General features: G+C 40.0%; 1 protein-coding gene across 1 annotated transcript in view; it reads right to left on the bottom strand.

The window, feature by feature from the left end:
• Nucleotides 1-23,302, bottom strand: part of LOC124166692 (caspase-1-like) — a 29,357-nt gene that overhangs the window by 1,487 nt on the left and 4,568 nt on the right. Inside the window, exons 2-5 of the mRNA XM_046544339.1 lie at nt 16,021-16,143; nt 10,864-11,234; nt 7,981-8,159; nt 6,495-6,621 (exon numbers count right to left, since the gene is read on the bottom strand). Coding sequence (XP_046400295.1) covers nt 6,495-6,621; nt 7,981-8,159; nt 10,864-11,234; nt 16,021-16,136 — 793 coding nt within the window. The 5' untranslated portion in view covers nt 16,137-16,143. The remainder of the gene's footprint in view (nt 1-6,494; nt 6,622-7,980; nt 8,160-10,863; nt 11,235-16,020; nt 16,144-23,302) is intronic.

Here is a 23,302-nt window from a genome sequence, read left to right as displayed (position 1 = left end):
AAAGGTTTACATTATGCGTTCCACAGTTTATTTTAATGTATTAACGAGTTATGACCAAAAATTTTCACCAAGTAGTAAGCATTGACCCTTATGGGATTGTCAATGTTTTGGTCAAAGTGGGCGTGGCTAGTTCTACCATAGAGTAAGAATATACTTACTCTATGGTTCTACCCAAGCACCCCCATTCCGGCCACACTTCGCTCCACGCTCGAAACCAGTGGTGCCCCCTCCCCAGATATTTACAACCTCCTTCGGTAATCCCCAGGCATACAAACAAAGCATTGATTCTCTTCAATTCTGTACAGAACATATGCTAACTATTCGTACCTAACTGTTTGGGATAACATTTTTTAAAATATGTATCATGGATATTACCTCTTGGATATTTGTGCAATGTTTTTTTATAACTAGTCGTAGATTTTACAAATAGGATATCCATGTTCCTTTGTCAAAATATCAATCGTGAAATCACATCGAATTTTGTCTATGTCAACCTTATTTAGATCTCCGATGCATATAGTCTGCTTCTTGGGTTTCTTCATATAACGCGAAAGTTTTCAGCAGACCGCATTATATTACTGAAAGACATACAGTAACTTCAAAAAAAAATTTTAGGACAAAGGGCGTGGCACCGCTTCTGCTTCTCAAGAAAATTTAGTTTTCGTTACTCCTTGCGCAGTCCTTGGTTAAGCACCGAAAATATTTCGCTAGTGCGTATTTATGCGCTCAAAGCAGCTAAATTTCGCTGCAGTTGATTTATATAATTTGTTTAAAGGTAATGAGTCATATAAAAGATAGTAGTTGGCCAAGGGTTGACATATCCTTTTTATGAACTACTACATTTTAAAGGCTAGGGATTTGCAAAAGAGATTAAATCGGCGGTAAAGGGTGGTTAAAATCAAACTCGTCGACATCGATATAATACCCTGCAAGCCCCTCAAGGGCGTTTGGCAGGGGGTGATCGTATTACCAAACGTCAAAAAAATGTGACTGAGTTTAGTGTTCTTTGACAGAATGTAGATTTTCTTTGGTTGCCATGTGACAAACGTTGATTTCACGTTAAAATTTCCTGCTATTAGTGTGAAACTATTATTTTTGGATAGGCGAGTTAAATGATCTATGTAAAAAATTAAATAAAGCGTCGAAATATTCAAAGAAAAACAAAAATCGATTACGATTACGAAAATTAGGTATGACTTTTCAAACGTGCATCTGGGGTTCCTCGTCCAAAAGTCCTACGAAGAGTGTTCAATCTGGAGAAGCAATTTTCGTTTTCATGGGTTCTCAGGAAATATATAAGAGCAGTTCCCGTTGAGGTCATTTTTATTTTAAAATATATAGCCACTATTTCGAATTTAAAATACTTTATTTTGAATACATGAATTCTATCAAGTAAAACTGAAGAGGATCGCCTCTTCTGGGAGTAGAGATTTATTTGGCCCCCATCGCGTAAGCGACACCCAAATCTTTGAATCGCATTCATTTGCACTGATGGGATGAACTGATTATGAGTTCGATCCTTTCCACCAAATCGAAATTAAATCTGTCAACAAAATTATTTATGGAGGAGGTAGCCCATATATATTATCAATAACAGACACTAAAGGCCTTGTTACACGGTACATTAACACGCAAGAGTTAATGTACGTTTGCGTAAATGATTTTGGTGGACCGGAGCGGAACATGTGCGGATGCATGAACCAAATTAGAATAGGTTCTATTTTCTGTTCATGCATTCACACAAGTTGGGCGGTTTAACGGAGCATTTTAGCATTAATTCTCGCGTTCATACAATTACACATTAACCCGAACGTGTTAATGTATCGTGTAACCAGGCGTTTAGTTACTCCCACAATATATTTTTTTTAAATTTCTTGACCGATTTCGGTTGTTACACCATTATCAAGTATAGAAAATATTTTTAAGTGTTTTTTTTATATTTTCTGTACTTATTAATAACTTAAAATCCGAAATCGGTAAAAAAAAAGTTTTTTAATATATTGTGGTTGTAACAAAAGTCTGTTATTGGCAATACGGAGCCCTTCCACCACTTACAAGTTTCGATTTAATCATTTCATGTATGATTACGCTCATTACACTAAGGAAAACTTTGTTGGTACATACAGAAGAAAATGTACTTTTTTTCAACGTACGATCGCTCAGCAAAAATACCACAAGCGACAACAAACAGCGAAAAGAAGGTACTGCGCATACAGGGCAACTGCACGTCCTCCGCACCATACGCTGGAGTCATTTCTGACCGTAAGTTGTTGGTTTAAGGCTAGTAGCAATCTCATAAACTACACTGCCTAAATAAATACTCCCACCAAGTGTGCAAGAGACAGCCAGAAAACTCGCCGAATAGCTTCAGCATTAGTATGTCTTGGCCTTCATGCCGATAAAAGAGAATTTTTAATGCACTGTGGCTAGAGTGTGACACAGTGTGAAATATTACGTCCATTCCCATTCAAAACAAAAGATGAGACATGCTGACTTCTCGGGGTGTTCTGACCTATGACAGCGTCCGTCATCTTAATGCTTATGCAGCCCAACTGCTCCTTGAGCAATTTAAATGGGGCATTTTTGGTCACCCGCCATGCAATGCCGACCTAGTGCCGTGTGACATCTATATTTACACTAAAATGAAGATTTAGCAAGGAGGGAAGCGTTTTCAAACGGGTGATGATCTTCATGACGAAGGCAAAATTCATTGGGAGTCATCGGTGGCAACATCCTATGGAAAAGGCATAGTAAAGCTTGTCTACAGGCGCGACCAATTCCTCAATCGCCTCGGCGATTATGTGGAAAGGACACCACAATTGTGCTCCATATTTAGCAATGATATAATTTTCAATCAATCACTTCGTCTTGTGTTTATGTATCATGACCCATCGGCGCTTGAAATAAAAGCAGCCCCCATATTTAATGCTACCTTCTACACTAAAATCAAAAATTCGTGTATTTCTGCTCCATAAATCCTGGTATTTTTGTAATGTCAAATTTCTCGTTGAATACAGTGCTATTTTTGATGTCTTATATGCAACTGTAGGCATTGGAATAACTGAAATGCCTTTTTTTCAGTTTAAGAGTGAAATATTAAAATAGGACCATGCTGGAACTTCCGTGTGTCGATAACTGCGCTTATCTGTGTTGTCAACAGCGTCTTTGCAAAGCTCCTACCAAAAGAAATATTTTTGAACTTGGCCCAAATCCTCTATCATGGAAGTAAACAGATAACGCCCTTCTGTCTTACGATTCGTCCTTGAGTCAGCTGTTCCTAACACCAACTTGGACTATTGACGTCGCGCTGTTCCTATTTTCATCTAAGAAGGCATTCATGGCATGGTATCAGCTTGCTGTCAGAGTTAGCTCCTGCGTAGCGCAATTCATGAGAAGTGCGACTCTAGTGATCACAGGCAGGCTCCCATTACAACTCATGAATAAGGTCAGATGCTATGACCTCAGAGGAAATTCGTTACTTGGTAACCAAATAACACCGATATTATGTCAAACAACACTGAAGGCAGTCACATTTATTGGTAGTTTGGTAATATTTTGGTCCTTTTCTCTAGGACAAGGGATAGAAAAAACGCTAAATATTTCCAGCCGATTCATTTTGTTCGTGCACGTTTCTGCTTCATAGACCCTGGTATTTTGTAACGTCAATGTTCAATTATCGCTAAATGCAGTGCTATTTTTTAGGTCTATGAAATAGTAAACTAAGCTATCGTAACTGCAGGCAATTTTTGATGATATACTGTGTATCCATGATCGTAGGAATTTGCATAATTGAAACGAATATTAAAAGAGAAACCTTCACCCAAAGAAGCTTTTAAGGCATCCAAGCATGGATCCAAGATTGAAATTACAACAACCAAGTCCATGTGATGATTCTTATGGGTCTGATTGGCTTGCAACGATGATAGCGTTTGCTTTCGTGTTATTTATTTGGAGTCGAAATTTTATTCCCATCACATTTGATACTCATTAAAATGGAAGAGTATCAAGATTTCAATCCAATTTTTTGTAGGAATTCATCTCTTTATATATTTCTCGTAATATTACGGAAGTTAGGATTTCAATGCTGGCCTCAGCCTTTGCTATCTGGTCACCCAGTATCGAGCTGTTGTTTATGAAGTATTTCCGCCTTAAATGATTTATTAGTAACGTTGTTAATGCACGCATGCTCAAGGATTTCCCCCGAGGATGAAATCGATATTTTGATCAAAAAAAGCGTTTACTGTTAGCGTGTTCGAAGGAGCACAGTTTATAATGACGTTTATGCAATATCTATAAAGCAATATGCCAACTGGTCGCGTCGTGTAAAGGCCTTGTTACGCTGTTCATTAACCATTGCAAGTGAAAGTCTTAATACGTAAACGATTTTGATACACCGGAACGAAAACGAGCAATTGCATGAACCAAATTAGAATAAATTCTATTTTCTGTACATGAATTCGCACAAGTTTGGTGGTTACACAGTGCATTTTCGTGTTCATTTGCGCATTTCGAACGTCGATCGAAGTAATTAGAAATTGAATATCCGTAGGTGATCTCTAGCTTTCCTTGCCATTATCATATCTCACACCTTTAATAAATTGCCATAAAAATTGGAAAACAATGCGATATGGCCACTCGAATAACTTAACCTTACGGATTTTGAGTTTTTTTTTTTTATTTTACGGAAGGTAAACCAATGTCCATCAGTCACAAAATCACGCAACGTTGAGAGCTGGGAAACCAATTCAGCGGACCACTAGGCCGATGAGAGTAGGACCACTGACGTCACGTAAAGCGCTGTTGCCAAATTGCATGCTCCGACCTGTATTAAGGCCGTTTTACACGGCACACGGAAAAGTGCAATGACGTACGTGCGAAGTCGCAATCAAAATTGCGTCGTGTAAAGCGGTGAATTGCTAGAACATATGCTAGAATGCGTGGATGCGAGTCGGCAAAAGAGCCCCTGTTCTAATTTCGTTCATGCATTCGCGCTATTCCAAGCCATTTTAGAAATTAATGCTGCCATAACCTGCGCAATTCCGTGCTCCGTGTAAAACGGCCTTAAAAGGAGGCCATGATTTAGTAGATAATATTAGAATTTACAAAAAAATAAAAATTCGACCCTATCACCTCAACCATTCATGCCATTCTGAAATAAATGCACCCATCGTGGTGCTCTCTGGAATGGTGGCTGAATGATACCTTACTTGGTAAAATCGGAATCCACACGCTTATTCGGTGGCTAATAATTCACAATAGCACTCTTGGACCAACTAAATGATTAAATGATAATTATACTAGGTGATTATTTGAGGAAAACCGTTTTGAAATTTAAAAAAGCAGGAAACCTTGTGAGACAATTTTATTTTTAGACAAAAGCAGACACTTTAAGCTACCTTTCCACAAACATAATTTCCGTTAATAATAAAGCGTTTAGCGTATTGAGCAACAAGCTTTTGTATACCGTCATCCTAGAAAAACGCTGCCTTAGTTACAGCCACATGAGTTCTATTGGCTGTATGTGGACCAGTTTCTTGGCTCAGGAAAGAGATTGTGCTCCCCGATTTTTTGGCTCGTGGTGACTCAGTAAATGCTGTGAGATTTTGTGAGACCTTAAGCAAATTGTGCCGTGTAATTGAGAACAAAATACGAGGTATGCTGAGTAAAGGGATCGTTTTGGTACATGACAATGCCCGTCCATATGCAGCCGATGGAACTCAAGATCTCATTGCATCAGTGGCGCAGCGAGGGGAGGGTTTTGAGAGATTAACCCCCGCCCCTCAGAGCTCAGAGAAATTTAAAGTTTAATCCATTTTGCTTAATTGGGCTAATATACTTATAGAATAATGTAAGGATTACTAAAATATCCCTCAGAAGGCCGTAAACCTTACCATTTTGAACCATTTACCTAATTTTTTTATGGCGGAGGGCCCCCGCAACTCCCGCTTACCCTGGTGGGTATTCCGCACCCCTAACTCCCCAGTATTAGTTGTGCCTAAAACCCCACCTAGCCTCAATTCCTAGCTGCGCCCCTGCATTGCATCATTTGGTAGGGAACAATTTAATCATCCTCCACACAGTCCCAACCTAGCTCCAAATCACCACCACGTTTTTTTTATCATTTGAAGAAACGCCGAGGAAGTCAACGCTATGACGACGATGGAATCGTAAAAACAACAGTTTTTCCAAAGTTGTCAAGTAAGGTGGCGATTTTCTATGACGACGGAATACACAAGGTTATTACTCGATACGATAAAGTTCCTTTATGTCAACGAAAATTATATGGAAAAGTATTTTAAAGTGTGGGATTCTACGTAAAAATGCAATAGTTACAAAAAGTTAAGTTTTTTTTTAATATTTCAAAACAGTGTTTACTTTTTAAAAAAACGCGTCTCGTATTACAATAAAAATGTGAGGAAAGATTTGAGTGGCTTGATGTACACGTCTGTAAGGGCTCCAAGCACTCATAATTCGGTGTGAAAATTGAGTCTTACCTTCGAGCGTGGAGTGAGCAAAGAGGAAATCAGCCCTCGTGGGAATTTGAATTGTGGCATCCGCAGGGAATGAATCAAGGGCATCGGCTACCCAAACTCCTTCTTCCACAGCATTCCCCCGACAAGCCTGCGATAAAACATGTGTTTGCACATTACTCTCAGAAGGAAGCTTGAGAAAAAAAATAAATTTAAGTAAAATTGGGCATTGCAATATTTTATCTTCATATTTGACACTGCGCGTTTCGTTACTACAAACAACATTATCAAGTGTAACATAAGACTTGAGAGTTTTTCCTGGTATAGGCCTTGGTCACAGAGTAGGGATATATATCTCTATATGCTATATATCTACTCTGTGCCTTGGTGTTTGAAGGGGAGGTGGAGGATGGGATTTGAGTGACTAGAAGTGGGGATATTGAGGGTTGTGGGTGACAGGGTCGTTTTTTAGGGTTTCGGAAGAGGAGCAGGGAGGGGGGAGGAAAGAAAGGTTCCAGGGTGGGTGAGGGTACCACAGAAAGACGACAGTGAAAACGTGCGTGAAAGAGCACTTTAACACTAGAACTACCGATGGAGTCATTTTGACTCCTGGCGATTTTTATTTCTCCGTCGGGACTAAAATTTTCCGAATTCTGGCCTGAAATTCCTTGGCTTTTATTCTTTTTTGACACAAAATAAGGATTAGCGAGTAAAATAGTTCTAGAAAATAAAATAGTACACGCTTTCCAAAAAAATCGCGAGGGGTCAAAATGACTCCATCGGTAGTTCTAGTGTTAAAAAGAGGATCGGGTCGGTATGGTGGCTTGAGTGTAAGATTCCCACCATATTGATCCTGGTTCAAATCCCGACAGTGGCAGAGACTTTTCACAACAACCCTGCTTGAGGTCTTTGTAGAGGGCACTTCGAGCACAGGATATGCTATTATAAATGCTAAATGCATGCATCTTCCGAGATTAATTTGCATTGGTGAAAAATAAATTTCAAAGAGAATCGAAAAGTATCGTAAGACAGAAACTCGTTGTTATGTTGAATGCATGAAGCATCAACGTAGTTCGGGAAAACTCCAAGAGATGGTGGTAGTTTACTACGCATTCATACACATGTTACCTCCGAGATATATCGCCCCAAATGCAAATAAATACGTGGAGATCTCTCATGCTGGCCAGTTCGACTGGTGCACCGCACGAGATTCATTGGCCAATAAAGGGTTAACTTGTTCAAAGAGGACCCTCGTATTAAGAGCCGGAATCAGGTTAAACGACAACAAACCTTGGTAGAACGATGCGAAAAAGGGAGATGTCGGTGAGAATCGCGGACCCTTTGGGCAGGAGCGCATGACGTCATCAACTTATTGGCCAAAGATTTAAGGGGGGTCGATTTTTCGCCGCAAATAGCTCGATACGTAATCGGTGTGTCGAAAAACGGAAAAACACTTCAATCTATCAACTAGTATCTAGTGTCAAGTGTTGGACGAGCCCATTCTCCTTACCTGCACCAGAAATATTTTCGGCTTCCCAGCCAAGGAAATGACTTTGTCCGCGGTGAAGGGTCGCCAGATTTCGTCGCCCTTGATAGGATTGTCCTTGGCGTGAAGCAAGTCCCCCTGCTCCCCGTGGGTCATGACAGCAACGAAGAGGCAGTCGGCATCGGAGTGATCTTCCATAGACACTGAAACAGAGAGGATAGATGGCTGTGACACCAAAAGAGTTTCCCAACCCACAGGAGCATTATGACGCGTGGTCTCGGACGATTTTTTATTTCAGACTCTATCGAGTTTCTGGGTCCAAGGCAGCTCCTCTAAGCTCCTTCTGTTTTCATTGTTTTTAGTTTTACTTTTTTGAAGCTGGGCGTAAGATGACAGTAGGGAGCAATTCGAGGCCTAAATGTTCGTGGAAAGTATACTTTAAGATAAAGAAAAGTCGCAGTTTTAAGGTGCATGTAATACATTCTTTAGTTCACCTTCAACGTTTTATTTATAAAAACAGAGGTAACTTTCCAGCCCTCGCACACATGCGTGGTCGATTCATTACTTGTATGGAGATGAGGTTATATTCATCTACATCTACATAATACCCCGCAAGCCGCCTAAAAGGCGTGTGGCAGGGGGTGTTAGGACACCAGCCGTTTACAGCTAAAAAAATGAAGTGCTCTAACGAGGTTGGGACAAGCGTTTAAAGTCCTTTATTGTTCGGGGGAAAAACGAATTCGCATAACTATCCGTTCGGAAAAAAATCTCTTATTAATTTACGGCTTCTATCGGACCTGGAAATATAGTGTGGCTCTAATATTATGTTCTCTGTGTCGCTCTTAAAGATATCCATTCTTAATTGTTCAAGCAATCTAAGCCTAGCGCGCAGCCTCCGAGTCTCAAATGGCTCCCAACCTGATTCGCTTAACATCTGGGTAACACTGTCTGTACGCCCGTAACAGTTTTTGACGAAACGCGCAGCCTTCCTTTGGTTTTTATTCAGTTCGCGGATTAAGTCTTTCTGCACGGGATCCCATACCCTCGCTGCATATTCAAGGTGCGGTCGGAAGAGGGTGAAATAGCACCTTTCTTTAACTTTCTCATCCGATAATCTTCCCACAATACGCTTGACGAATCCTAATTTCTTCAGAGCTATACCGCAAATATTCTTTATATGTGTTCCCCATGTGAGGTTCGAGGTTATAGTAATTCCCAGGTACTTCACTTCGTCTGTTGCCTTTATGTTAATGCCATCCACTGCATAAACAAGATTAGAGTTGGACGAATTTCGCAAGAAATGTACCGCCATGCATTTGCTCAGATTAAGTTCGAGTCCCCACTCTTGGCTCCACAAATGAACGTTGTTTAAGTCAGATGATAGAATTTCGTAGTCCGAGTGATCTCTAATTTCGCGATAGATGACAGCGTCGTCAGCAAATAAACGTATTTTACTGCTAATTGTTACCTGACATGAATTTATTTTAGTCGGATATTGCGAGGTTTAAATACATTCCGTCTTTTAGTAGCCTCAGAGAGATTCGTGGCGCCCGTTAAAATCTCCGGAAAATATTTCGGTTGAAATTAATATATGCGTAATTTTTTACGTTTTTTCTGGAGTCTGAGGCCGTGAAAAGGAACGAAAAATATTAATATTCAGCCCTTCCCTTCTTCGAAGAATATTTAATGCCCTTCCATTACCAAAGCACCTTCGACCTTAGGAGCCGTCAATTGAAGGTATGCACGGAAACAGGCATAAACGCGCTCAGAATATTTTTTAGAGGAAGGATTGCGTATATCGTCGCAACTTGCGTCGTTAATGGACAAATGATCCGAGTTTCACGGGAAAATAAGGAATAATTAGTGGTTTTAAACGATATTTATGTACATGATTATGCGACCTATCAAATCCATAACTCTTCAATGCTATTCCTCGCAATGGCAAACATTATGGCGCAAAATAAGTGGAAAAAAGAGAATTGCACTGCACTCATCACCGCGCCGCGAACATTTTTGTTAACCGATTAAAATGCGACCGAAGTGGCAACAGAAATAAGCATTCTGTGGGATGGAATTGAGCCTCCTCCATGCAGTCCTCTTGGTTTTAGGCAAAGCAAAATGTTATGGAAAACAGACCGCACAGCAGGGATGGCAAGTGATACGAAACGAAAGTCTAAAATCAGTAAAAAAAATCACTAGCTTCGTTTCCGGGAGCGAAACGTATATACGAAACGAAAAAGAATTAAACCCGGTGAGCTAAACTCATGGTCGAAATGAAATCGGAGTCAAAATTACTTCGGGTCGAAACTAAACTAAAGTTCTGGGACGAAACGAAACACAGGTAATGTTTCGCAACGGAGGGATCACGCGATTCTTCAAACAGTTTAGTTTCTACCCACACGTCGAGTAGGAACGAATTATGGTTGAATGAAGTAGAGGTTCGGCCTACAGCTATTAGAGACATTTGGCACTCATATTTTTACCACTAACAGGAGAACGGTGTACGCAAAGTGGTCATTCGATGTTTATGCTTAATGTTTTAACCTCCCTACATTGTGTCATGAAATGGGAGGAAAATGTACCATCTTATCCCCCTCCACTCAACTTTTGGGAGCAAAACTTAACTATGAGCAGCGGAGTTTCGATTAATTTAGTTTACTTCCTGGAAAACCCTTCCCGGGAAGGAAACTAAAAAAAGTCCCTTCCGTCCCGAAACGAAACTTAATTTCCTTGGTGATCTTAATTTCATTCTGGAACGAAACTAAACCTATGCCTCTGTATTTTCGTTTCCCTCCGGGTCGAGACGAAACATTTTCGTTTCGTTTTACTTGCCATCCCTGCCGTACTGGGTGCATTTGCCCTCTAAGCTGGTGGGTCATTTCTAACGATGGCAAAGAGCTCCCTTACCGTCCCTCAGGATTTTCTTCAACTCAGCGACGGTGCGGTCCTTGTGGTAGCGAACTTCGAACGACAGCATTTCCAGCAGCCCTCTGAGAGCATCACCGTCCTTATCCGCGCCCTCCCGCCTCCTCAGTCCGGACTCCTCGAAATTCTCGTGGTTGAAGATGAGTGCGACGCCCCGCCTCCTGTGCTGCATGCTATACTTGTCCGATTCCTCGTCTTCCGAAGTGGTCCCGGGCTCGGGGGCAGAGGCGGTCGATTCGCCCGGCTCATTACCCCCTGGAACCCGCCCTGGGTGCACTGGGTGGACGTATGCCGGAGGCGGTGGTTGTTGCGTGTCAGTGGACCGTGCATCGGTAGCGTCTTCCCTTTCGTAACTGCGAAAATGGACGAACAATCTTCATCAAGATAAATCTCATCCTTCTCCTGGTTATCCCTTATTCACGGCGGAGAAAATAATGTCACGATAGGGCATAGCCGAATAAGAGGGTGAAAAGTCCCCCTCCGGGATTTTTCCTAGACTTGGGGCATAGGATTTGGAATCAAAAAAGATTAACCTTCCACACTTCCAGCCCGCTAGAGGCCAACCAGGGCCGGCTAGCTCGAAAACTCAATTTCCACTCTTTTTTAAATAACTTGGGGTAATTTTTCTATGAAGCTTTCGGCATTTGAGGGCTTTCTTCATGGAGCAGATGCCTAATTTTTTCACAATTTTTAAGTGGCATAAGGAGAAATGGCGTCGATTTGAAAATTTCAAACTGTAGTTTTCATAAAATATTTTTGAGAGGGCCACAAAGAAAAAACGTGTTTCGAAAGAGTATTTAAAAACCTTTCGGTTAATGTAATGAAAAAAGAATATTTAGGCGGTGGAACACCGCGAAAAAAATAAAATATGCGATTTTGGCCATTTTTTGCTCTTTTTTTTCATGACCTGTTATCCCATATGCTGACCATTATGACTTGTCGCCCTCTTATTCGGCTAAGCCCTTTTAAGTTTAAGATGCAGAAAATGGACATTTAAAAATCCTTCCTAAGTATAGGAATGGAGTGAAACGACCTACCTGATGATATTTTTAAGGCCTTCCCCACAAATGCTAAAAATTTATCAGTGTGAGTTGGTCATTTTTTTGTTAATGATATTCAATTACATGTATTTTATGCTATGGTTGGTTATTATTGTTGGTAAACAATCTTTATCAGGATAAATTTCATCCTTATCCCGGGTATCCGTTACACAGGGTGGAGAAAAACCGTGTCATGAAATAAATTCAAGAAGAAGAAAACGGTGACACGCCGCACCTATAAGGGTGATAGGCCGCACGTTATTAAAACCGACTAAAACTGATTTCTGTATTCTGCAGCTCCATTAAAAACTTTTATTATTGAAGTTTTGAGTCAAATAAGTTATGCAAATACTTCTGATATATTTTTACCATTTTTCTTATTAATAGTACATGTCTATGAATTTAATGCAACTTAAATGCAGGCTGATAACTAGAGCTACGTTTATGTTATTATATTATGAGCATACTCATGTAAATACCAAGAAATTTAACTAACATGGGCTATATTTATCCATTTTTTTATTAAAAATTACAAGTTGAACCGAAGAAATTCAGTTAAGGCAGAGGTGGGCAAATAGGGTGGTTGCCTATTATATTTTTATTGCCTTAACCGAAAGATTATTACTCCTGGAGTACTTACCAAGATTTTGATTTATCTTGGGTGACACTAACGAAGTTTTTATTATACAAATTATATTATTTTAATTATATTATATAATTAAATATAATGTTAACTGACCATTAACATTCGTCCAAACTGGGATTTCTAAAACCAATTAATTTGTATATCATGAATACACTACTGATGGGCAACGAATCGTAATCAATGCCTTTCGTTTTCTTTGATGAAGGAAACTACCCTATTACACTTACAATTAGAGAAATCTATGCAATAGAATATTTCGAAAAAATTTTAAAACACAAAAAAAAAGAAAACCTTCCAACAGCGCATGTTCAAAAATAATTTATGAAGGTGATGTTCATATACAGAAACAAAATTAATTATCGAAATACCTCCAATATATATGCCCTCCACTAATGGTGGGTAACAAATCGCAATCAATGCCTTTTCGTTTCCTTTGATGAAGGAAACCACCCAATTGTGTCCCGCGGGCCACATGCGCCCCGCCACAGAGTTTGTCATGGCCCGATACAGAATTTTAAAAAGTGATGGGGTACACTTGTCTCATTAAATTGATTATATAATTAAATGTGCAGCTAGAAATCAAACTGATATATAATTAACCAAAAAAATGAGTCGAATAGAACTAACATTATTGTTTAGTTTTTATTATACAAATTATATTATTTTAATTATATTATATAATAAAATATAATTTTAATTGAAGAATACAATCATTGTAAAAGGAGCGGCCCTCAGATAACCTCCGCTCATACTAGAGGAAGAGTTCTCGGGTTTCCAGCTGGGTCCAAGGGTTTATCAGCACCGACGTTTCGAAGGCTAAGTCTGCCATCAGACTTAGCCTTCGAAACGTCGGTGCTGATAAACCCTTGGACCCGGCTGGAAACCCGAGAACTCTTCCTCCAGTCTATTCGCCGGGAAAACCTTAGATCCTTCATCCGCTCATACGAAGTTAAATTTATAAAGTTCATAAAATATTTTCCGGTTTTTGATAAAAATTTAGGATCTGAGACCCTGATATCAGTCCACATGCACGCAGCAGACGATATCCATCGCATATCTAAATAAGATTGATATATTTTTGATAAAATTGTTGTTACACGAAAGATATTTTGACAACGTGACGTAGATATGCTAGTGTAACATCTACAATGAGTCGCAAAAATAACATTACATAAATGTCAGAGTTGTACTACCCGTGATATTAAAACATTGTCATCCCAAGCAGCATTCTTAGCTAGCATATGTTCTGCATGGAAAGGAAGAGTACAAATATTTTCTCAGTATGTCTCGGAATTTCCAAAAATCATAATATGCACAACCATTATCTACTGATTGGACGTTGTGAAGATATCAAAGAGACGTTGTAATATGGACCTCAGTGTCCACTGCTGGACATCGCTGCAACGTTGCTTGGAGGTCCTCTGGATATTTGACCGATATCCACACAACGTTAACTGGAATAACATGGATATTACATTGATTTCATATGCTAACGCCGACTATGTTGTTGGGATAATGACTGCTGCTTAGGAAATCGATTTAATTTTATCCATTACTTTTAGCGATAATGAGGTCCCTGGTGGAGAGGAACATAGAATATAACAAGTACTGTCTGCTGCGTGGATTTTGAAAAAGCATTTGAGAGAGTGAAAAGTTAATGAATATTCTCAAGAATATAGGAGTAGATTGGAGATATAGGCGACTGTCCCTAGTCTGTATATGGCCCAGACTGCGCAAGCATGGGCCGAGGAGTGAGGCAAGGCTGTCCTCTATCGCCGCTGCTCTTTAACGTGTACGCTGAAGAGATGGTAAGGGAAGCGTGGGATGAGTTAGAAGCTGTAGTAAAAGTGGGAGGAATGATGTTCAAATCAGTGAGATTCGAGGATGATCAGGTGTTAGTTACCCAGTCAACCAGAAGGCTACAGGCTTTAGTAAATGCGTTATACGGGCGTTGCGAGGAATATGGGATAGTATTAATCACAGGAAGACCAAGGTTATGCGGTTTTATAAAGCATCGCGAGCGAGGAATGTGAGACTTAAGATAAAAGTGGGTGGTGAAAAACATGAGTAGGTTGAGCAGTTCAAATATTTGGGCAGTACATTATAGAGAAAAACGGATACAATAGTAAGGACGTCAGGAAGAGAATTGCATTAGCAAAGGAGGCGTTCATGAACAGAAAGGACCATCTGAGAGGTTCGCTTTTAAGAATCTTCTAAGAATTTAAAGAAAACGTTTTTCACTAATCTGATCTGATCTGGAGTGTAGCGCTTTACGATGCAGAAACGTGGACACTTAGGATGAAGGACGAGAAAAGATACGAGGTATTCGAGATGTGGGTGTGGCAAAGAATGGAGAAGTTGAAGTGGACGGAGAGGAGGAGGAACGATGAAGTGCTAGACATGGTGGGTGAGGAGAGGCAGCTTATAGATGAGATAATGGAGGAGACAGAAGGTATGAATGGAGCGAGTACTAAGCTGGGAGGGGATACCCATGCAACGGATTATCATGGATATTGTATGGATTTCATATATAAACGCCGAAAATGTTGTTGGATTATTGATTGTTGCTTGGGTAACATTGAATAGTTTATAGAAAGTCATAGGATGTGAGTAAGTGTCCTCGCGCTAGTTGTCACTTCAGAGGATGTATGGCCGGCAATCCCATATTTCCCCAAAATATTCGGAGAGGGTTTGGAGGGGAAGGACAGAGGCAAAGCCCCAAAACCCTTGAAGTAGTACGTATAAAAGGGGAGGTCGGGTGGCTAGCGTCCTCTTCGATACACACGGGCACCCAAGGGCGGATCCAGGATTTTTTGAGGCGTGGCCGATGGGCTGAAAGGCAACCAGTCTTCTGATATTTGGGATTAAGAACAATATACACCCCTCGAGAAAGCGAAAACTTCGCGAATTCGTCTTACAAGATGCTCTTGATGACTCCAGCAGAGGATTCTTCAGATTTTATCGTCCGTTTCCATGAAATGAGCGCTATATTTGAATTTGCAAAGCACACTTCACGAGCTGGAAAGGTGCGCTACACTGCGCTACGCTGGGTTTTCGCTTTTTAATTGTGATATTCAAGTTCCCAGATTTGCAGCTATCTAAAGAGCGACTCTGGATTATTTGGATTCGAAGATAGTTTTAAATTCACCATGAAATCATGTCATAGTGTCGATAATTAATTATTTAGATGGGGGTGGGAATGTGGGAAGGATGAAGGGCGATTTTTTGGACATTGTGCTTGGATGAGGGTGATGAGGTATAATCCCATAGGGGAAATCCCATAGGGCAGTTCGTTGTCGGTGGCTTTTAAGGATTTCTGGAACTGGGGGAGGAAGGATTTGAGAATGACGAAGAGTGGGTTTAGTTGGGGGTCTTTTCGGAGGTTTCGATTGGTCTTCACGAGCAGGAATTATTACCATACTTTAAGCATCTTATTCCAAGTAACTTTCTTACCGAGGGAGGAGGAAAACTGAACTTTGCACTTCGTAGACGTCTCCGAGTTCAGGAAGCTGATTATTTCCCGCTTCTCCGGAGTCCATCCCTCCAGTAGCGTTGAATGGCGAGGACATGAGAACCCTGAGGAAAATGTTTGAAGACAGAAAACAGTTCCATAAATATTGAAATATTAAGTTCAAGCATAATTATAGCCCCTCTCCTACAAAATTAGGTAATAAAGAAAACATAGTATCCCGCGGAAGCGCAAGATCTTGGCCTCGGCGTAAAGTGAAACTCCATCGCGTGTATTGTTATTCGTAATTTTTTAGATCCGGTTTCCTAATTTAAAATGAGTAAAACTAACCATAGATTGATCTTAGCCCCCTTCAACTAACTATCTTAATTTGTTGATAAAACATTAATAGTCCTAGTAAGAGTGAGAGATCTACAAACTACAATGCAAGCCGCTTCAATAGCCGTACAATAGCGCCAATATTACCAAATAAAACCTACGCTCCAGAGAAAGAAAACATACCATATATAATTAGTACTTCCAATAAAATTCACCCCTCTAGTACACAAAAGCTTCGACAAGAGCCAATCAAAACTAAAACTACAAAATATGACATTAACCTTGCTGCAGTTAATTGTCGTAGCGTAACAAAAAAGCGCGCCGAAATAGGGCATATTTTTCAGGGCGCTGACGTGGTGTTGGGAACCGAGAGCTGGCTTACGGAAGATATAAACGACAGCGAAGTTTTTCCTCCAGGATATAAAATTAACAGATGCGATCGACGCAATAGAACATGAGGGCGGAGTTTTTATAGCAGTCATATCACAATTACACAGCGCCGCCCATGAAATAATTGACAACGATATAAAAAGCGTATAGGGTACAATTAAACAACGGATCAAAAGGAGTATTCATATTTGCTCTTTTTGTAGACCTGCGAACTCCAAAGTTGATATAATTTACCAACTAGAAAGAATTATCCGCATTTACACAGACTTCCGCATCTGAGAGACAGTAAAAGTGTAATAGTTATTAGGAGAGATTTTAATCTTCCATCCATAAATTGGGATACTTACATTGTAAAACCGAATTCAAGGAATAGAGAAATCAGTGAGATCTTACTCTACGTACTTGCAAATCACGCTCTAGCCCAAGTAGTTGACAAGCCTACTAGAGGAAATAAGATATTAGATTTTAAGTAGTAATCTTTCCTAAGCTGATAAAACAAGTCAAATTTATTGACGGATTGAAGTGATAACTGAGTAATTTTTTCAACGTTAAAAATTGATGTTGTGTCAACTGTAAAACCAAAACGCAATATTTACTTATTTGATAAATGCAGCTGCATTAAATTTGTCGAGATACTTAATGATTCCTACGCAAAATTCGTTGCTATAACAGAGGATAAAAGCACAGATATAAGATGAAAGAAACTCCTTAGAAATTCTGCACCAATGAATCCACGAACATATTCCGCAAAAACTGAAATGTGATAATAAAGAACCACGTTGGTAGGTACAAAAATGATGTTAGAAGAGACCTCAGGAAACATAGAAAATTATACAATTTGTACAAAAGGTCCATTACGTTAGCTAATAAATCGAAGGAACTTGAAGCAAAAGGGAGTCAAGTCTCACAACGCTCAATACCCAAGCAATCAATGCGAATTGCACTACGAAAGTTCAAGAAAAAAGTCTTTGGTGGAAGTCGAAGAAAATACGAAATCTTTTTGGTCGTATGCTAGAGAGATTCAGGAAAAATCTTCTATCGTAGATTCGTTATTTGATAACGATGGTAAACTTCTCACCGAAAATATTGACAAGGCTAACATCCCAAATTCCCACTTTGAAAGTGTATACACTACAGGCGATACTGAATTTAATTTAGATATATCATGTACTGAGGAACGATGGAAGAAATCTCTATCCAACGTGATGAGATAACTAAAAAACTACAATCGATAAAGAATAATAAAGAACCTCCTGGACCGGAGGGAATACCCGCGCATGCAATCAAGGAGTTAGCTTCACATATTACACCTTACTTGGAGATGATATTTAAGAAGTCACTCTTTGAAGGAAAGTTACCGCTAGAATGGAAAATTGCAAGCGTTCCACCGATATTCAAAAAGGGAAACAGACATTACCAGGCAACTATCGTTCGATTTCATTAACATCGATTATAGGCGAGATACTCGAGCATATCTTCGTTAGCAATATCATCATTTTCTTAGACAGTTTTAACTTCCTCCATGGCTGCCAGCACGGATTCCGAAAAGGTAGATCATGCGAAACACAGCTCGAGCTCTTTCTTCATGACGCTCTCAATCTGGTGAATCGAGAAAAACGAGTTGACGCATTATTTTTGGATTTTAAGAAAGCTTTTGATACGGTACCTCACAATAAACTGTTATACAAATTACAGTAATGCGGGTTGAATGCAACAGCGGTAAACTGGATGCGTGACTTTCTGAGTGATCGTAAACAAAAAGTAGTTCTTGACGGAATTAGCTCTGATTTAGTTAAAGTGACATCAGATGTTTCACAGGGAAGCGTAATCGGACCCCTTTTGTTAATTATGTAAGTACTATCGATTCCTAAAGTATTTAGACACCCAGGAGTCCCACTTAACTGATGGGGCCGGGTCGGAGAAAACTTGTGACGTTGGCACATAGAGCCAAGAGCCGATGAGGACGGAGGTGGACGCGACCTGGCCACCGAGGCTGGAGTCAAACTCCAGGAGCTTAAGCCCAATTGGAATTCAGATTAGTGGATGGAATGTACTGGGGTAACTCACGTCTACGCTCACGTTGGGCCGTCGGAGTGTTTTCTTTCGGGCTCCGTGGCGAGATTTTTCCTATCTTTAGATTCACATTTGGACTCACCGTTTCTCTCTTATCAATACGTGGTTCCGTAGCCGAGTAGGTCTATACTGTGCAAGGTAGTTGCGGTAAAGTTCTGGGTGGGTTCGAAAACAAAATTATCTTACTTTTTTTACTTTTAAAAGAGACATCCTGAAAATCAACATAATCTATGGAGTTTACTCAAGAAAAAGTTAGTACTGTATTTTTAAACGACTAAAGTTATTAAAATTATGACTTTATCTACGTTAACACCTTTCTAAAAAGATTCATTCACGGAAAAGAAATAATCAGGGGAGGTGAGAGTTGTAGTACCTTCGTGTCTATTCGGCTAATTACTGTGATATCTCTGTTGAGTGTAATTCTTGCACATAGTAATTAAAATTTTTACAAAATAATGGGATATACTCGTATTTGAAATAATTTGATGACCTTAGAGTCAGAAAAATAATTGAAATTCGATTGATAAACATATTTTTTTAATTTTCTGGTTCTAGGGCACAAAAAAATCGGGAAATAACGCGATTAAAAACATCGGTGCTTTCCTTTCAGTGGGTATGCGAACCAATATTAGTATAAGGACCAGGTTGAAATGACTCGGTTCCTTCTCATTTTACCCCTGGCAACTTGATTTACCTATCACAGCTCCTATCACAGCAAACTTCGGGGTGAGCGCGATTGATACGTTTGAAGATGTGGGTGATATCAATAGCGTTCATGGGTGTAAAATTACTAACAGTATTTCATCATCATTTTAATACATCGACATCTAAATTCTACCCTCAAAGAGTGTTTGGCGGGGGGTGTTAGGACACAAAATTTTGCGTTCCTGTGCCGTTTACACACAAAAAGAAATGCTCTTACGAAGTTACGCCTAGCATTTATTAAGGTCCTTTATTGTGGGAGTGAAAAACGAATTCCCTCACCTATCCGTTCGGCAAAATGTCTCTCTTATTTTTCGTATCGGACCTGAAAACGTAGTCAGGCCCTAATATGATGTTCTCCGCGTCGCTCATAAACACACATTCTCCATCGCTCAATCAATCTGAGTAAGCCTAGCGCGCAGCCTCCTAGACTCTTGAGGCTCCCAGCCTAAATCTTTTAACATCTGTGTAACGCTTTCTGTACATCCGCAGCAGTATTTGAGTGCGAAATAGCACCTCTATTATGCGTTCTCGTCCGAGAATATTCTCACAAAACGCTTGACTGATTCTAACTTCTTCAGAACTCTGCCTTCACTCTATCTGTCGCTTTTATGTTGAAACTATCCACTGCACATACATGGGGATAGTTGGAAGACCATCGCAAGAAACGTAGCGCCATAGGTCATTTATGTATACAATGAACAAATCTTGTCAAGTCTAATAATAATAAATGAAAATGACCTTTTGAGTAAGCTTTACAGTTTTCTCTTTTTCTCAAGGATCTTCCTAACATCGTTGTTGTACCAACGAGGTTTTTTTACTTTCAAATTTCAGTTTTTACGGAATATGTTAGTTGATCCGTTGGCGTAGAATTTCTAAGAAGTATTTCCATGATACGTCAGTGTTTTTATTATCTGCTTTAGCTACGAAGTCCGTGTATAATTTATCAAGCTTCTCGTCAAATTTAATGAATTTGCATGCATCAAATAAATAAATATTCCATTTTGGTTTTACAAATGAGTCTACTCCAATATTTAAGGCTGCAAAAATTACCCTATGATCACTCAAACCTCAATAAAATTTATTCTTTTTATCAACTTATGATGGCTTACAGCTAAAAGGCCTAATGTTTTATTTCCTCCCATAGACTTGTCGCACTTGAGTGAGTGAATTGCTTGTGCGTTAAGTAAGATCACGCTAATTTCCTTATTCTTTGAATTCGGTTTGCAGTGTAAGAATCTCAGTTTAGAGATGGGAGATTAAAATTTCCCCTAATAATTATTACACCTATGCTGTCTCTCAAAGTAAATGTAGACACTTGATTTTCTAATTGGTAATAATATCAACTTCGGAGTTTCGAGGTCTCTAAAAAGAGCACACACGAACAGGGGCGCAGCGAAGAATTAAGGCAAGGGGGGTTTTAGGCACAACTAATACTTAGGGGTGTTGGGGTATTGAAAACCCGCCAGGGTAAGCAGGGGTGCGAGGGCCCTCCTTCAGAAAAATTATAAGAATAATGGTTCAAAATGGCGAGTTTTACGGCCTTCTGATGGATATTTGATTAATCCTTACACTATTCTATAAGTAATACTGATCCAAATAAGTAAAATGGATTAAACTTAAAAATTTCTCTGAGCTCTGGGGGGGAATTTAACCCCCAAACCCCCCCCCCCTCGCTGCGCCACTGTACAATGCACATGAATACTCCTTTTGTTTCTTTGCTTAATTGTAGACCATACACTTTCTACGTGGGTATTTCAATAAGTAATGCCCCTTATTTTTTTCTCAGAACATATTCATCGTAAAAAGTCAGCATTTTGGTGACAATATGCGTCAACATGTCTTGTCTATACCCTATTTTTCTACGTAGCACCCATTACGTTCTAAGGCCTAGCGCCAGCATTTTGGGGGAGCATGTATTCTCTGGTGGTAAAAGCTATGGTCTTGTAGGCGTTGCCATGCCGAGCGTGACTGATCATGGAGCTTTGTTTCTGCATCTCCTGTGGCTGTAACATTCTTTACCCAACGCCCAACATCACTCCTACCCAGTGGCGCCGACTCCATGGGGCCTGAGGGGGCCCGAGCCCCCTCAAAAATTCGTTATTGGTGTGTGGAAAAAATGTGTCTAGCTTGTCGATTTTCCCCGGAGTGTACAGATATCGAGATCCGAGTTATCAAGGTTCTAATGTTTATCATATGACTCTTCTAAAATGCTTAAAAACTTAAAACTCAATACTCATAAAATTTCCGTGGGCAAGATCCCCGGTTTGGGCCCCCCCCAATATTTTTTGTAAGTCGGTACCCCTGCTCCTGCCAACAGCAGCGTTGCCATACACTGCACACAAACGTTTATGGATGTTCACCACGGTTACTTTTTCTGCACACAAAAATTCAATAACAGCACACTGTTTTTAACGTTAGTCGTTTGTAGACGCCATTTTGACGCTGTTATCCGGTTCTGCTATCTGCTAGAAAGGTGTCAAACTTTATCAGCGCCGAGAAAAAATATCAATAGGGTAGTTTTCGTCAGCGAAGAAAACGAAAGGCATCGATTGCGATTCGTTACCCACCACCAGTGTATCCATAATATACAAATTATTTGGTTTTAGAAATACCGGTTTAGACGAATGGCAATGGTCAATTTTATCCTCATTTGAAAAAGGCCAGATTGGCGCCCATGCAATGCCACTCCACGTGACGTCACAGGGACCTAGTTTCTATACGAGTAGATAGGAGTTTTACATCGTCTGAGATTATTAATGCATGCATGAGGCACAGAGCCCAGGGAAACATGTCTTAATAATCACCTATTAAAACTGGCTAAGGTCGGAAAGTGTTCTTCGTTTGATAAGGTATTAATAATCCTTATTTAAGCCAAGCGCCACCAGCTAGCAGGGTACTACGCTACCTGCTAGCATCCTGCGTCGTATCAGCGCTCAGAGCCTCGCCCCAATGTTACCTCACTTGCGGCAACGGGAACCAGAACGACGTCACACGGAGTTTGTAGAATAAGAAAGATGTAGAGTTAAAATAATAGGAAACCACCCTATTTTCATTTTTTTTTCGGCATTACCGCTCGTAAGTTAATTTGATGCTAAAAGTTTCATAATGCGGATTACCTGGGAGGCTACTTTTAGTTTAACAACTTTAGTCGTTTAAAAATTCAGTACTAACTTTTTCTTGAGTAATCTGCATAGATTATGTTGATAGTATTAACATAAAGGCAACAGACGAAGTGAAGTACTTGGGAATTACAATAACCTCGAAACTCTCGTGGGGAACACATATAAGGAATATTTGCGGCATAGCCCTGAAGAAATTAGGATTCGTCAAGCGTATTGTGGGAAGATTTTAGGATGAGAAGGTAAAAGAAAGGTACTTTTTCGCAATGGTCCGACCGCACCTTGAATATGCAGCGAGCAAATGAGATACAGAGATGAAATCCGCGAACTGAAAAAAAATGCAAAGGAAGGCTTCGCAGTTCGTCAAAAACTGCAACAGGCATACAGACAGCGTTACTCAGATGTTAAACGAATTAGGCTGGGAGCCGCTGGAGTCTCGGAGCTTAATAAATGCTAATCTTAATTTCGTATTTCCTTTTTATGTGTGAACGGCTTGTGTCCTAACACCACATGCCAAACGCCTTTTAGGGGGCTTGCGGGGTACCATGTAGATGTAGAAAGGCGTGTGACGGGACTGCGTGTTAGGACTCTAGCCGTTATCATATAAAAAGGAAATGCTCTAACGAAATTACGCCGAGCATTTATCATTGCTCGGGGAAAA

Source organism: Ischnura elegans, chromosome 10, assembly GCF_921293095.1.
Source record: "Ischnura elegans chromosome 10, ioIscEleg1.1, whole genome shotgun sequence".
Classification (NCBI taxonomy): Eukaryota; Metazoa; Arthropoda; class Insecta; order Odonata; family Coenagrionidae; genus Ischnura; species Ischnura elegans.
The sequence above is the reverse complement of the archived record's forward strand: the minus strand, read 5'-3'. Positions and strand labels throughout refer to the sequence as shown.